Source organism: Prenolepis imparis, unplaced genomic scaffold (assembly GCF_030444845.1).
Source record: "Prenolepis imparis isolate NDT839.2.m4 unplaced genomic scaffold, iyPreImpa1.0 SCAF_11, whole genome shotgun sequence".
NCBI lineage: Eukaryota > Metazoa > Arthropoda > Insecta > Hymenoptera > Formicidae > Prenolepis > Prenolepis imparis.
Genome location: NW_028141169.1, coordinates 12,961,559 through 12,977,289, shown reverse-complemented (window position 1 = coordinate 12,977,289; position 15,731 = coordinate 12,961,559). Strand labels below are relative to the sequence as shown.

Sequence of the window (15,731 nt, the reverse complement as noted above, 5' to 3'; positions counted from 1 at the left end):
ATATTATTATATATGTATATAATTTCGTATATATAATATTATTATATTTTATTGTAAATAAAATGTTTTTTTATCTGATAAAAAATCGCAATATGCTTTGTAGAATATTTTTACCATAAATATTTAATTCTAAAAATATTGATTTATTAATTATGAATATTTTTATCAGATTATTTTACACAATAAACAAAAATCTAAATTTTAATATATAGACCTAGAGTAGATAAGATGATATATGAAATTAAAACATAATAATGTTGTTTTGTTATTATTATTTATCTGCAGATTCGAAAAAATTTAATTATCAGATCCCATTAGAAATTATCGGTGGCTCGATATTTTCTTTAAAAAAAAATTAACTGTAAATTTTAAAAATTTTGTAAACAAAAAACACAAAACACTTCCGATAGATTCACAGATTTATTTAATAGTTCCTAATAATTATGTAAGACTTCCCGGTAATAAGCCGCGATATCATTTCATCTCCGTGAGAAGAGCAACCAGGTGCACAAATAATCTCCTTTTTTTTTGTTCTTGTAGACGTCTAGTGAAGAGTTATCAACCTAAGAAGAAGGAGGAGGAGGATTATCAGTAAGTATATGAAGCTCTATATACTCTCTTTCTTTTCTCTCTTCTCGAGTTACCAGCCAATCTCAGATTCTCATCGAGTATATGTATACAAAACATCAAAGAGTAACAAACATATATTCAAATCATCCAGTCTGTAATTTATCTATCAGCCCCGTGAGCGACTTGAATATTCATTACCCTTTGACGTTTTGTATACATACACAGACACTCAATGGATCTATCTAAGATCGTCGAGAACTTTGTGGGTGATAGGCGGAAATAGATACCATGCTACGACATATAAAAAAGTAATATCTCTCTTTCAAAACACACGAAATGACATAAATCGGTGTACGGTGATTTATTTTTTTAATTACGCCTCTTACGGTATAATAATATATTTTTTTATATGTAATGTTAAGGGTTTCTGCTTCATATTTTCACAAACAATCGAAATAAAAATTTATCAAAACAACGTATCTCGCGTACGAATATTTTTTCTATACGAAACTCTTCTGCAGACTTTTAATCCGTTCCGAGTTCCGCGAAATCATAATTAATTTTCTAACTCGGCGCACAGAATGCGTATCATGCCAATAATTAAGCGTGCGTAAGAACTTGCTTAGGTCAAGGTTAAAATGAATTGCGGAATTGAAGAAGCACAATCGAGGAATTGAAGTTAGGAATGGGATCAAGTTCAATGTGTACTTAAAAATCCGAGTCGAATCTAATAATCGCGATTTATTTTTTAGGATTTGAATAATATTTGTAAGAATTAATTATTTTATATATTGTACTCTTGCGAAATAATCGAATCTAGAACAGTTTTATTTTCGAATTTTAGATTGAGTACCTGCAAGGTTCGAAATAGTACTTATAAATACTATTAAATACTTTTAAGTATTTAAGTATTATAATATTATAATATTTTAATACTGTAATGTACTTTTAAGTACTTATATTAAGTATTTATAATATATTATAATACTATAATATATTTATAAGTATTACATTATATTACTTGTAAGTACTTATAAGTACTATTTCAATAGAAAGTACTAACTATTAAGTACTATTATAAATACTTAAGTACTTATAATATGATAATATTATAATACTATAATATATTTATAAGTACTTTAAGTATTATTTCAATAGAAAATACTATAAATGAAGTATATTATAAATTATATAATATATAATTATAAATATTATTATAAGAATTAAATACTTTTTATCGCAAAGAATCTTCGAATTTTTAATTGAATCGAATCTTTAATAAATAGTACTCGAACTCTAAAATAAAAAATCTATTTACACATCTACATACACACACACACAACGTAAAATTTCTCATAAGTACTTATAAAAGATTCAAATATACTTGATCCAGGTTCGAATGTACTTGGAAATGCTGCTCTTGTTTGCTTTTTTGGGATACTTATAGAGAAATTTGAACCTATCTTGTCCAAGTTCGAGTCTACTTAAATGTATTAGTTTTTTTTTCTCTCGAAATAATCATAGAGAGTTCGAGAGAAACCCAAATTCGAACCTATTTCTAAGAACTCACTTAATCCCATCGTTAATTAAAGTAGAATGAATTTTGTATGTCGCAATGAAATTCTGTGTCAATCAGTAAATAGGTCCTGCAGACCCTGATAGAAAATAAGAGCAGTCTCATTATCTTGTAGCGTGGGAGGGATACTTTATAAGTTCAATAACTTTGCAAGAGATTTCCTTTTTCATCACGTCCTTGTCCAGCACGTCATGTGATATACTAATCAACGTGGGTGGAGATTTAGGCTTCTCAGCTTCTTAGGCTTTCCGCGAAATCAATCTGCGCGTTGGCGTTTTGGATCGGGAATTATTTTTTTCCTCCATGCGCAACTATTATGTTCAATTAACGCGGAAACACAATTATGTTAAACTTGGCCAGTGTTATCTATTCGGTTTATCTATAATTAAGATAACCGTTTTGCATACATATACATGAAATGCAAATTGTGTAGGATAACCAAATGAACATTTCTTGGCGTGTTAAGCGATACAAGAGAATCTAACGATTAAAAAATGACAGGAAGCAAATTATTAACGAATTTATAAACGAACAAGATGCAAGACAAAGTTAAAAAAATATCTAAATATATCAATAATATCTCAAATATACCAATATACCAATACATACCAATATAACAATTATAAACCAATCTAAATATATCAATCAATAAAATAGAGAGAAAAAATCGACGAAAATTGGAACGTAGATAGATAAATCGGGAAGACAAAGTAGGAGAAACGAAACCTGGATGCTCTTTCTTCAGGTACAGTCCTTGTCGGGCGTTCAAGCTGGAGCTGAACGAGGTGAACGACCAGGCCGGCCAGCGGGAGCTGATCGCGGAGAACCTCCAGGCTAATGTCCTGCGGGAGCTCAACATTTTAGTGAAGGACTTCAAGGAGGATCGTAAGAAACACCTGCAGGAGGGCGCCAGGCTGATGGCCACCCTGGCCGGTCAGATCGGGAACCTGGAACGGGCGAGGAAGACCTACGAGAAGGCTTTCCGGGAGGCGGAACGCGCCGTGGAGAATTATCAGCGAGCGGACGCGGATCTCAATTTGTCAAGAGCAGAGGTACTTGATAAGGTTCCTTAATAGACCCCGATAAACCCCCCCCCCCTTTTCACAATTTTTCCTTAAGGCTTCTGGATCTTCGCCGCGGTCATATTAGATTGTGACGTCAGAAGCGAGAAAGCACACGCTGAAAATTCTTAGATGCCATTTTTAAATGAAAAGATATTTCATTGAAACACTACTTCAGATGGCTTTAGCACACTTTAAGATACCTCTCTCGAAAACTATTCTTTTTCCCTTGACATTGCGCATGCGCAGTCATTCCGCATGACAAAGTCTGATATCACGATTATTTTACAGCTGTTGATTGATTATAAAGGGAAAAGGATAGTTTTCGCGAGGTATTTTAAGAGTGTGCTAAAGCCATCTGAAGTGCTGTTTCATCGAAATATCTTTTTATTTCGAAATGCATCTAAGTAAGAATTTTCAGCGTGTGTTTTCTCGTCTCTGACGTCACAATTCCAACATGGTCAACGAGAAACCAGGAGAGAGCCTTAAAGAAGAGTTTAATAATACTTTTTGATAGCGAGAGAATATGTATGAAATCTTGAGGAATTTTTTTACGAAGATAAATGTCAAAATGTTATTAAAAAATTATATTTGAATTTTTTTATAATATATTAATTATATTAATAAGGATGTTTTTTATGTTGTCGCTCGATAATGATGATTGATTCCTTTGCGATGATCAGGTCGAGAAACAGAGGATGAATATGACCATGAAGACCCAGCAGAGCGAGGAGGCGAAAACGGAGTACGCGAATCAGCTGCAAAAAACGAATGACATGCAGACGCAACACTACCACACGGCGATGCCGGAAGTGTTTCAGCATCTTCAGGTACTGTTTTGTAACTGTACGCAATTGCGTCCGCATATGTTTTTTTGTCACGCTTTATTATTATATCTTGTCTATATATTTTGCACACTATTAATTATTTTTAAAAAATATTCTTTATGTATTTCTTCTTGTATTTTTTCATTGTTGTATAACAATTTTTTCAAGAACAATCTATCAGTCAAAAAAAAAAGATTAAAAAAAGAGTAACTATGTATTTAACAAGCTTGAAAATTATAGATTTTTCAATTATGAAACATTGTTAGTTTTTTAAATTATGAAAATTATTTGTAATAGTTTTGACGACTCAGTTCTCTCAAGAGAGCTAATTCATTCTCATTTAAATGTAATCAGATAATAATTTATTAATAATAGATAATAATTTATTTCAAAACGTTCTTAATTCATATGTGATTTAGAGAGAGTTTTTATTAACATATTAATTTATTAACAAATTTATTAATATATTAATTTAATAAATTAATATTATTATATTTATTATTATATTATTATTAATATTATTATTTTATATTATTATTATTACTACTACTATTATTATTAGTATTACTATTACTATTACTACTACTATTGTTAATGCTATTATTATATTAATTAACCCGTCCTATTTTTATACATATATTGATAATATTCGAGCTTTTCTTTAATATTTAATATTATTATATTTTTTCAGGGAAAAATTATCGCACTTTGTCATTCAGTCTAGAAGTAGTTTTATCTTTATTGATTCTTGTATTTCTCGTTCAATTGATCGTCGTCCTATATACATCACATTTTGCCTGCAGGAGTTGGACGAGAAGAGGATAAAGAATATGCGGAATTACATGATGAAGTCGGTGGAAATCGAGCGAGCGGTTGCGCCGATAATCGCTCAGTGCCTGGATGGTATCGAGAAGGCGGCGAATGAGATCAACGAGAAGGAGGACACGATGCTGGTGATCGAACGCTACAAGAGCGGCTTCCAGCCGCCCGGGGATTTCCCCTTCGAGGATCTATCCGTCGCTAAGAATTACGATAGCAACAGCCAATTGGCCCAGCCCGTCATGCAGCCGATTCACAATCATCTTACGGTCAAGGGCACCGTCTCCGGCGGCAAGATCAAGAAGAGAGTCGGTCTCTTCGGGATCTTCAGCAGCAATAAGGTAGATATCCCTTCGCGTTCTTGGGTCGTCGCGAGATCTCGGCATTCTCGCGTGACATAAGATGTCCTGAAAAGAAAAAGAATATAGCGAGACAGGCTGGAACGTCCTTGAAATTTATTCAGATTTGCCAATAAGTGCCGAGAGATAAATAACGATCAGCGATTATCTCGCGGACTCTTTCTTAAGGATCCGTCTAGTCTTTTGAATTAATGAATGCAAGATAAATTTGTGACAACATGATGTGAATGATTAACATATCTTTTCGAACATCCTATGCGCGCATTATCTTTTAATTTTGAAGTCGTGGAGTTTGGGCAATTTCACTTTTTTTTTTTTTTTTTTTATAGATACATAGCTATACATCTGGTAAATTTTTCTAGAAAATCTTGAGAAATAATTTATGATTATTTTGACGATTTTGGGAGCCTAGAACTTGCACGACTCCAAAGAGAGAAGAGCTAATATTATAATCTACCTATTCATTGCATTCTCGAAAAGAAAAATGGATAAACAGGAAATATTGCAAAACATTTTTTATAGCATGCCCCAAAATTCAAATTCGTCCTATTTTTCTATTATTTATATTTTAATTATTTATGCGTGTGTATATATATATATATATTTTTTATATATATATACTTGTGCACCTCTTTTATTCGCCGACAGGCCTGCAACTTATTTTTACGCACTCAAATTTCTATTGCGCATGTATATTTAGATTCCACATTATTTGGATCGGCTATAGTTATTTACGTACTTTTCAAATACGTTTTGCGCACTGCTATATATTTGATTTATGATTACTCTCGAAGCAATTCTCAAGTTATTATTTAAAGCGGTCTCGCCTTTGTATACTTTCTAAGCGCTTTGCGATATAATAGAATTCTCTTCGTCGAAAAACCTCTATATTGAAATAATGAAGTCATATAAGTTTGCTGATAAAGCGATTTAAAAGAAAACAAACTCTTAATCATAGATCAAGGTTCAATTAAGAAAACAGTTTGTGCTAACTTAAAAAAAGATAAACATATAAAAAATATTATATTAATATTAGTTACAGGATTTATTATAAATAATTATATATATAAATATGTATATATATATATATAATATATATTATATAACTTAGTATAAATAATTATATATTATATATATATAAAATTTAAAAAAAAATATATATATATATATTGATTTTAAATTTTTGTATTCTGAAAATTGAAATATTTTTCGAATTTGTTTAATTTATAGATAAATATAATCAAAAGTAATGGTAAAAATTTTCAATAAATTCTAATATATAAAAATCGCGATGAATTGAATTCAATTGTATCTCTCCTTAGTTTTGTACATTCGATTCAATCGTATCTTTCTTTAGTTTTGTACTTTTTCACTTCATAATTCGCAATAATTTTTCTCTCTCGATCTCTCATAACGAAAAACGCGTAATTTATTTTTCTTGTATACTTTCTATTAATTTGGTGGATGGTTCAATCTGCCCGTGGTCTTCTTCTTGTTTCCAAACATCACGGGCTGATAAATTGGGATATTATCACATTTAGTAAGTACTTAGTAGACGCTTATTTGCTCTCGCAATTATGTATATAATCTTGAAAATACCTGCCTCTCTCTCTTGAACATAAATTATATGCGACGTTGTTATAAAATGTCTTGTTGAAAGAACGTGAACTCAGCGGTTGCGTTAATCCTAATCAGTATAAGGCTGTAATCTGTAATTAATCATAACACTTAAAAATGTTACATATTAGAATTTATAATATATATATATATAATTTATAATTATATATAATTTATATATTTTTTTCTATAAATATATATATATTTTACTTATATATTATTTTATATTATTTATATATTTTATTTATATATTATTTTATATAATAATTTATGTATAATTTATATATTTATATAATTTATATATAATATTTATATATATATATAATTTATTTAATTATATTAAAATTAATTAAATTTTTATTGTCTAACTGAATTAAATAATATTTAATTTGTGGAATAGAAAATTCAAGCTAGAATTTTTAATATGAAAATAATTTTTTAAATTTTTTATGTATTTTTAATGATTTTAATAAGGTACTGTAAATCGTAATCGAGATTTATGGATCAGTAGAATAATTTGTGTTTAAATTAAATCTTAGTTTTTGTAAAAAGGAAGAGAATCATTTTTAATTAATAATTTTAAAAATTAATTTATATATTAAAATAAAATTTATATAATGTTAATATAATAATTATTAACATAATATTAATTAATTTTAATCTAATTATTTAATATTAATTTCTAAATATATCTGCAGCTTCAGAGAAATTTACAATTAGACTTGTTAAATGCGAGGTGATGATAATAAATGCACTTTTCTTTCTCTCTCTCAGCTCCCTTTTATATATTGTGACGTAATATCTTATACTGTTTATGTATTTAACATTTCCGAAATCACATTTCTCTGAGATCACGTTCTCGCTATTGCTGTAAGTTCGTAAATCTTGACTCATTCGCTGAATGATATGATCGCTTTGGGATTTGTTTCATGCGAACAGCAGAAGTTGATCGAGGTGTGCATAGCTTTAAAGGTCTGTCCCTCTTTATTCAATGGCCAAGTCACTTTTCCGATTAATCCTTTTGGTGCTTTTGCTGAACGCTTACAAGTGCGCAACTTGCTCGTCTTCCTTATCCTTTATAATACAGTAGTAAATAGATTGACTCTTCTTCTTTATAAGAGTAGAATTGTATTAATCATCAATTTAATTTTTTGTATTTAACAATTTAATTATTAGTAGAAAATTAAATCGAGAGAAAATCCTTGCATCTGCGAAATTTATACAAATTAATTGAGCAAATATTAATCAATCTAATTAAAGTTAAAATTACATTAAATTTTCATTATTTATACTAACTACCCTACCCCCCAATCTTTTAGCACCAAAAGGGTTAGCTGCTATTTCTATTTTAGAAATTTTATTATTTTTTTTCTATTATATAGCAGAGAATACATTTTATTCGTCTTATCCATCATTGCTTAGAACAACAAATAATTGAGTTATTTGAATACTGGAGTTGTTCAGCAATTGTATTAATTTATTATAAATTTATTATATATATATATGCTAGCTTTCACTAACAAAGATCGCAGATCTTTAACAAAATGTGTTCCCAAGCTTTCTTATCTTTTCTTTCGTTCCTTCTTGAGACCCAAAAGTAACACAATATTCACGTTACAATTAAACATAATTTTACAAAGTCTTCCTCTGCATTATAATTTTGTTATATAATTTAATACATAAGTTAAAAAATTAAGTAAATTATTAGAGTGCATTTTAGACTCTTCGACTGAATCACTGATTTTTTTTTATTAATTAAATTGCATTAATTAATTTGACACTTTGATAATTAATATGACAATTAATGTTTATTATTAATAACTCATATAAATAATAAATATTTATATTATTAATAATTTGAATATTAATAGTGTAAAGAATTTTTGACTGCAAAAGAAGACTTCGGGGTCTCAGGAAGCTATTTGTATAATTAAATGACGCTCTTCGAAGGAATCTCGACACTTATTATAATCAATTCCAGAATAATGTGCCTGGCTACGGTGACGGGGCGAAGGAGGACTGCAGCGATCTGCCGCCGAATCAGCGGAAGAAGCGACTTCAGCAACGACTGGACGAGATCCAGGCGAAGATCCAGCAAGAGACGGCGGCGAGGGACGGTCTGATGAAGATGAAGGGCGTCTACGAGCAGAATCCCGCCCTCGGGGATCCAATGAGCATAGAGGGACAGTTGAATCAGTCCAGCAACAAGCTGGACAAACTCGGAGCTGAATTGGCAAAGTTCCAAGGCTACCTCGAAGAAGCGATGCGCGCCGGCGTTAGTTTGTCTAGGTAAATGGGAGCTCTTCTTGAAGCTGATGAAAGAGGATCTACGCGTCGATTCACTATTTATTTAATTTATTGTATATGTGTCGTACGACTCATTTTATCACGCTTAAAGTGATAAGTATGTTCAAAGAATTTTTTATATAATTATAACAAAACATCTCTCTTTACGTTATTGTAAAATATGTTATTATTACATTATGTATACAATATAATTATATATATAATATAATAAAATATTTGTATATATAATATCTTGTACATATAATATAATATAATATTTTACAATAACGTGTAAAGAGAATTAAATATAATATATATAATACAATATTATATAATATTTATTTCTCTCTGCGTTATTGTAAAATATTTTATTATATAATTTCATATGTATATTATACAATATACATATAATAAATATATATAATAAAAAATATATGTACATATATATTTATATATATACAAATATATATAATATATGATATTATATATATAAAGGGGCAGTCAGAGAGAAATAAAAAAAAAATAAAAAGATTAGCGTTTTTTATAGCTTGTTTGTGCTTTTTCAGCCCAAGCCAGGCACCGCGAAAAACGACTACGAATGGCTCGGCGACGAGGCCGTTGAGTTCACGAAGAGGATCACACTCGGGCGGTGAAGAGAGCCTTTCGAGATCCGCCTCTGATTCGAGTGTCTGTAACGCGAACGCAAATCAACCGGTTCATAAGAAGAGCGCACCAGGGACACCGCAACCGACTCATGGGTAAGCTATCTCGTAAAATATACGAGATGGGTCTATAACGCGTACAGATTCGATCATATATTGTCAATAACATTCTAAAAATCTCGAAACTTTGAAAATTCGCAATTTTTTAATTCACAAATTCTATCTATTGTGTTGCACCGTTGTTTCATCGCAATAATCTGATATTTTATTATTGCTTGCTATGAGTACACACACATATACACATACATACATATATACATATACATTTTATTATATTCTATTTTTTTATTATATATTTATTATATTCTATTATCATTTCGTGAAACCTTCATTTTTTAACTCGCGTCGATCTAGAAATATCCTAATATTTTCTTCAGCTTCTATTTAATCGCTCTTATCGAAGCTAATGAACGTAAATAATGGAGATAACAAAGGTGTCACGTGAGTTATTGTCTATGTTTTATCTATATCAAATAAATAATGCGACGAATGTGGAGTCTCTTATCGCACTTTGTCATTCGCATTCGTTCAAATCGAATCTCGTGATCTCTAGTCTGATTTTTTTTTTTTTTTTTTTTCTTTTATCCCGCGACAACGTTTAGTAGTTTTGAGTAAATTAGACACTTCACACTAAACGAATAGCCACGAATTTTTCGCTTTACGGTACTGATGCACAGTTCCACGAATAGCCCGGAATCTGGTCTCGGCGAGTCGAGAACGTCGCTACCTGGCAGCGGTTGCGAGGAATATTATCACGACGAGGTAGATGCTCAGCCGCCATTGGGGACATGTCGGGCGCTTTATCCTTTCGATGGTAAAATCTATGAACCGAGTATCCATAGTTAAAATATTAACATTAGCGATTGGATTAAGTATCTACAAATAGGTTTGAATTTGCTTGAATGGCTTCAAACTCTCTATATGATTACTTAAGAAAAAAGTCTAAGCATTCGAACCTGGATCAAGAATATGTTCTGTATGAGTACTTATGAGAAGTTGTAGAGTAAATGTGTGTATAAGTATTATAACTAGATTTTTTTTATCTTAGAGTTTGAGTACTATTTGTAAAAGATTCGATTTTTTATGATAGAAAGTACTATTAAAAATAGAAAATACTTTTAAGTACTTAAAATAGTATTTAATAGTACTTTCTATCGAAATAGTATTTACAAGTACATAACTACTTATTAATATATAATATATAATAAGTATTTTAATAAAGAAATAAAAAATACTATTTAGTACTTATAATAGTATTCAATAGTACTCTCTATTAAAATAGTACTTATAAGTACTTATTATATACTATTTTAAGTACTTATAATAGTACTATATAATAGTACTATATCGAAATAATGTTTACAAGTACTTTATTAATATTGAATACCTGCAAGGTTTGAAATAGTACTTATAAGTACTATTAAATATTATTTCAAACCTTGCAAGTACTCAATCTAAAAAATTCGAATTAAACTATTCTAGATTCGATTATTTCGCAAGAGAACAATATATGAAATAATTATTTCTTAGTATTATTCGAATTTTAGAAAATTAAACTTAATTTTGCATTCAACTCGGATTTTTAATCATACATATTGAACTTGATCCCATTCCTAATATATATCATTCTCTTTCTATATATAATAATTCTGTAAAGATAACATTTTTAAAATGTGCAATTTATAAGAAAAAAATAAAAAACTAGTTTTATCTTTCTCTCATAATTCTTAACTAACTAATAACTATCTTAATTATTATTTACAGCGACCAGTGAGGGTTCTATACCGATGTACGATGGCGAGGAGCTGTACATGATCGAATTGGATCAGGGAGACGGATGGACTAGAGTGCGACGCATTTCGCAGCCAATCGAGGGCTTCGTGCCAACCTCGTATATAGAGTGTCACCTGTACAACACTTAGCCGCTTCTCTTAAGTTGTTAAAAAAAGAAATTACGGAACGCGAAATTAGGAGATTATTAACGAAAGAAATTATTAACGAAGACGGTGCGCGAGATGCGTTCAGTGCTGTTGAAGACTTTAGCGTAATGTGTTGGTCAAATTACATACAAGGACATCGGTGACAGATCGCAGGCCTAATCGAAGAAGACGAATAAGAAGAGAAGAAGATAGAAGGACCCCTAAAAATGTATTCAAGCAAATTTTAGAACTGAACTGCGTGGGGTGTCAAGGAACAAGGTGGATATTTGCGAACAAGTGTATGTTGCCCTGTCGACGAGAAAGACATTTCAGCGAATCACAGAATAGAACCCCGAGAATTCGCCGAATTGAATCATCGCATGCCAATAATATTCTCTCGGCGAAGTCCAACCGTTATTGCGGTTTATTATACACTTCAACACACCCGCCTTTCGAGGATTCCTGATCCGATCGATCAGGTAAAAACGAAAGAACGATACGACGCGAACAAATACGCCCCGCTTTGTGATCAATCAATCAATCTAAGCGTAATAGACGTTAGAATCGAGCTCATTCTCTCGGGCTTTATATGTAGGTCCTTGAAAAAAAAGTTTCGCCCTTATCCGGATTTATCTAGGGTGCCCGCGGCCCTTTCTCATGTACGAAGCTATTAATATAATAATAGTTTATTAAATAATAATTATACTCTAGCGATTATTTGTTGAATAGGTATTATTATTATTATTATTATTATTATTATAGGTGATATAGCGAATGTATTATTTAAAGTTACACTCAACTATGTTTTCGTCCTAATGTCGTACGACTTTGTTAAAGGGATAGCGGCGGCGATCTTCAGCCTTTCTCGAATTTGAAAATTATAAGTTGACATTAAAATGGCTGTTAATTATTAATTATTAATTACGAATGCTTGAATAGCGGCGAGAATACGTCTGTTATTATTATTATTATTATTTATCCCGGGAAAAAAACTGTGCGCGAAGGACTAATTTCGCATTTTCTTTTTTACGCTCAGTTCAGACGTATTATTAATTATATCCTTATCGATAATAGTAATTAATCTCGAAAGTTTTTTTTTATTTTAGAAATATTGTATTATCTCGCAGACTGTGTACTCTATGTTTTACTCTGTGTAAATAAACCTTTTTTTAATTTTAAAATAATAGTCTTGTACGGAAGGGCTTGCGGTAGCTCAAAGTCCCCAAAAAGTCAATTTACGGCAGGAATCGGAATCCAGGTAAGGGTCGAATTTATATATCTGTACGATAAAACGTGTTACGTTCAATCATATATATATAAACTCAACTCTTGTACATAATTGTGAGACTTTTTAATCCTTAAGCAAATGCACACGAGTGAAGATAAGAGAATAAGAGAGAGAGAGGGAGTAGAACAATTAATTATAATAGATTATTTTATTTAAAATCGCAAGTGAATCGAGAAACCGAGTGACGAAAATATAGTGCAATATTCTGATTAGAGACTTAAAGATGAAAACTCTTGGAATCGCTTCAGAATCACATCAAATGCTGCTGCTTGAAGATTAAATCGCCGAGTCTTCTCCTGAAGACAGTCATCTTCATCGATGGATCATCTTCATCAAAACAGTCCTGGATGTAATCGTGATTTCTCGAGATGTGATGGTGTCTTCTTTTCATGTAGCACGAAGAACAAAGACATTTTAACAACCTCGTTGAAGAAAGTAGCTGTTTAGTAATAATAATTGCGCGCCTCGCCTACTCGTCACTCGTAATCATCATGACTCATTCGTTAATCATCATGACTGTAATCTGTAATCGTTGCTGCACCGAGAGAGAAAAGTGTTTTATCGTATTTTTTTTTTTTTTTTCTCTCCAACTCTACTCGCGCAAAAAACGACCAACTGCATGTTTCACAACTCGCTGAAAGTACTTCAAATAGCTGAAAAGTACTTGAAGTAGCTGAAAGTACACCTAAAAAAAGTACGCATAAAAAGAATTCGCTTAAGGGAAATTATTTAAAAATTTTTTTCGAAATTGTGAACATTAGGAATTTAAGAATCGCAGAAATTATAGAAGCCAACCTTTATAAAATAGATAAATAAACGATTTATATAAATCGTATATCTAACTTTGAAATCGAGAATTTCTGAAAGATTTTCGATTGAAATTTAACGATCCGTGAATTTATGGCATCTAAAATTTATGAGATTTCTATAAAATAAAAGTTCTGTAAAATTAAAATTTAGATAAAAAAATATGCCAGAATTTACGAAATTGAGATTTTTCCAAAGTTAAAAATCCTCTTGAAAAAATATGTCGATTCATAAATCTTTGAATACAAAGATCTATGAATGGAAGATTGACGTATTTATAAAAACACGAGGTATATATAATCGAGAATTATTGATAAGACGTATAAAGACGTTGATTTTGTGAAAAGTGGGTCGTTCCAATAGGTCGATATATATATATCGCGTTTAATGAGTTGCCTGAATGTGAATTTAGCGATAGATTTATGTAAATATCGCCAGAGAAGGAGAAAAAGAGTGAGAGAGTGCCAGAATCGATAAATTAAATTAGGGGGAGGGGGTTCGTTTTTATTGCGGACACAGATTTTAATTTTTAAAATTCCACATAAAGCTAGTTCCTCGCCGACTATGTTGGAATTGTGACGTCAGAGGCGAGAAAACACGCTAAAAATTCTTAGATGCTATTTCGAAATAAAAAGATATTTTGAAACAGCACTTAGATGGGTTTAGCACACTCTTAAAATACTTCAAAAACTATCTTTTTCCCTTTATAATCAATCAACAGCTGTAAAATGACTGTAATATGAGGCCCAGTCCGTCTGGTATTTGCGCATGCGCAGTCATTCCGTGTATGACAAAGTCTGATATCACGATCATTTTACGATTGTTGATTGACTGTCAAGGGAAAAGAATAGTTTCCGAGGTATTTTAAAAATGTGCAGCGATATTCTGCATCAATGTAATATATCGTTGCATTAAACATTGTTAAAGAAAAAATCGTCGTTCGCGAAAACTATAGAGACAAATCGATTTGACAAAATTCCATTTATTTTAAATTATCGAAAGATATATATCACTTGTTAATTTCTCGTTCTATTGTTACTTTTGGACATTTTTTAAATATATACCAGATATTAAAGCTGAATGGAATATCCGTTAAAAACAAAACTCGAGCCTTGAGATTTTTACATATATCCTGAAGAGAAGAGTCCGTGATTGCGAGAACCTGTTGTCCTTAATTTTACGAAATCCGGAAATCGTATATATAGCCGTATTTTCTTGCGCATTTTGAATGTATATGTATATATTATATATATATAAATAATTCTATATTCTCGATCGTCACAGAGGAAGGGCGTAGCTTCATTATACGCAGATATATACAAGTACACACAAGTATATAAATATGATCAAATCCACTCTTGAAATCGTCTCGTGTCTTTCTTCGCCTCGTTCGTTTATCGCGGTTGCTTCCGGTTTATTTTAAAACGGCGAAAACAAGGGCGATTATGTTTTATAAGACGAAGTATAACGGGTCGTCCTCGATGTTTAACACTTCATGTTCGTTCTATATATGTATATTTTGTGATTTTTTTTCTATACGCGAACAAGTATTGTGTAGATAATTCTCTGCGACTCATTATATATTATTATTTTTATTATTACTATATTATTATTACTATTGAAAAAAATATAGGTACTAAACCAATATATCTGTTTCAGACACGTTAATGTGGCTAATATTTGCGCCTCTTGTATCCACAATCCTCCCTTTATTAATTTTTATAATTTATATAATTAATTATGTAATTAATATATATAATTAATTATATAAATTTTTATAATTTAATATTTTTATAATATATTTTTTATTGTAAAAGAAGAATTGAATATTAAGCACATTAATTAATACAATCAAAGGCTAAATAGTTCGTTTGAAGTGT

The 15,731-nt window shown here is 30.6% G+C and overlaps 1 protein-coding gene across 6 annotated transcripts; it reads left to right on the top strand.

The window, feature by feature from the left end:
• The first annotated feature begins 2,912 nt into the window (after positions 1 to 2,912).
• On the top strand, positions 2,913 to 15,519 carry Cip4 (formin-binding protein 1-like Cip4). Of its 6 annotated transcripts, none has more exons than XM_083050512.1 (8): positions 2,913 to 3,198; positions 3,891 to 4,037; positions 4,838 to 5,194; positions 7,772 to 7,801; positions 8,811 to 9,118; positions 9,682 to 9,873; positions 10,515 to 10,651; positions 11,602 to 15,519. In XM_083050512.1, the coding sequence occupies exons 1-8, from the start codon at positions 3,064 to 3,066 to the stop codon at positions 11,757 to 11,759; spliced, it is 1,464 nt and encodes a 487-aa protein (XP_082906638.1). In that variant the 5' UTR covers positions 2,913 to 3,063; the 3' UTR covers positions 11,760 to 15,519. The 6 variants fall into 6 exon arrangements, with proteins under 6 accessions (XP_082906638.1, XP_082906639.1, XP_082906637.1 ...); XM_083050513.1 differs by having other exon boundaries at positions 7,769 to 7,801; positions 10,527 to 10,651; XM_083050511.1 differs by having other exon boundaries at positions 7,769 to 7,801.
• The last annotated feature ends 212 nt before the right edge of the window (positions 15,520 to 15,731 follow it).

What these genes read in the sequence shown, in the direction of transcription:
- Cip4 (XM_083050511.1), top strand. Translation starts at nt 3,064, where the DNA reads ATGGCCACCCTGGCCGGTCAGATCGGGAACCTGGAACGGGCGAGGAAG. An exon ending in GGATCTTCAGCAGCAATAAG is followed by an intron (nt 5,195 to 7,768) that starts GTAGATATCCCT and finishes TCATGCGAACAG; the next exon opens with CAGAAGTTGATCGAGGTGTG. An exon ending in GGCGCTTTATCCTTTCGATG is followed by an intron (nt 10,652 to 11,601) that starts GTAAAATCTATG and finishes TATTATTTACAG; the next exon opens with CGACCAGTGAGGGTTCTATA.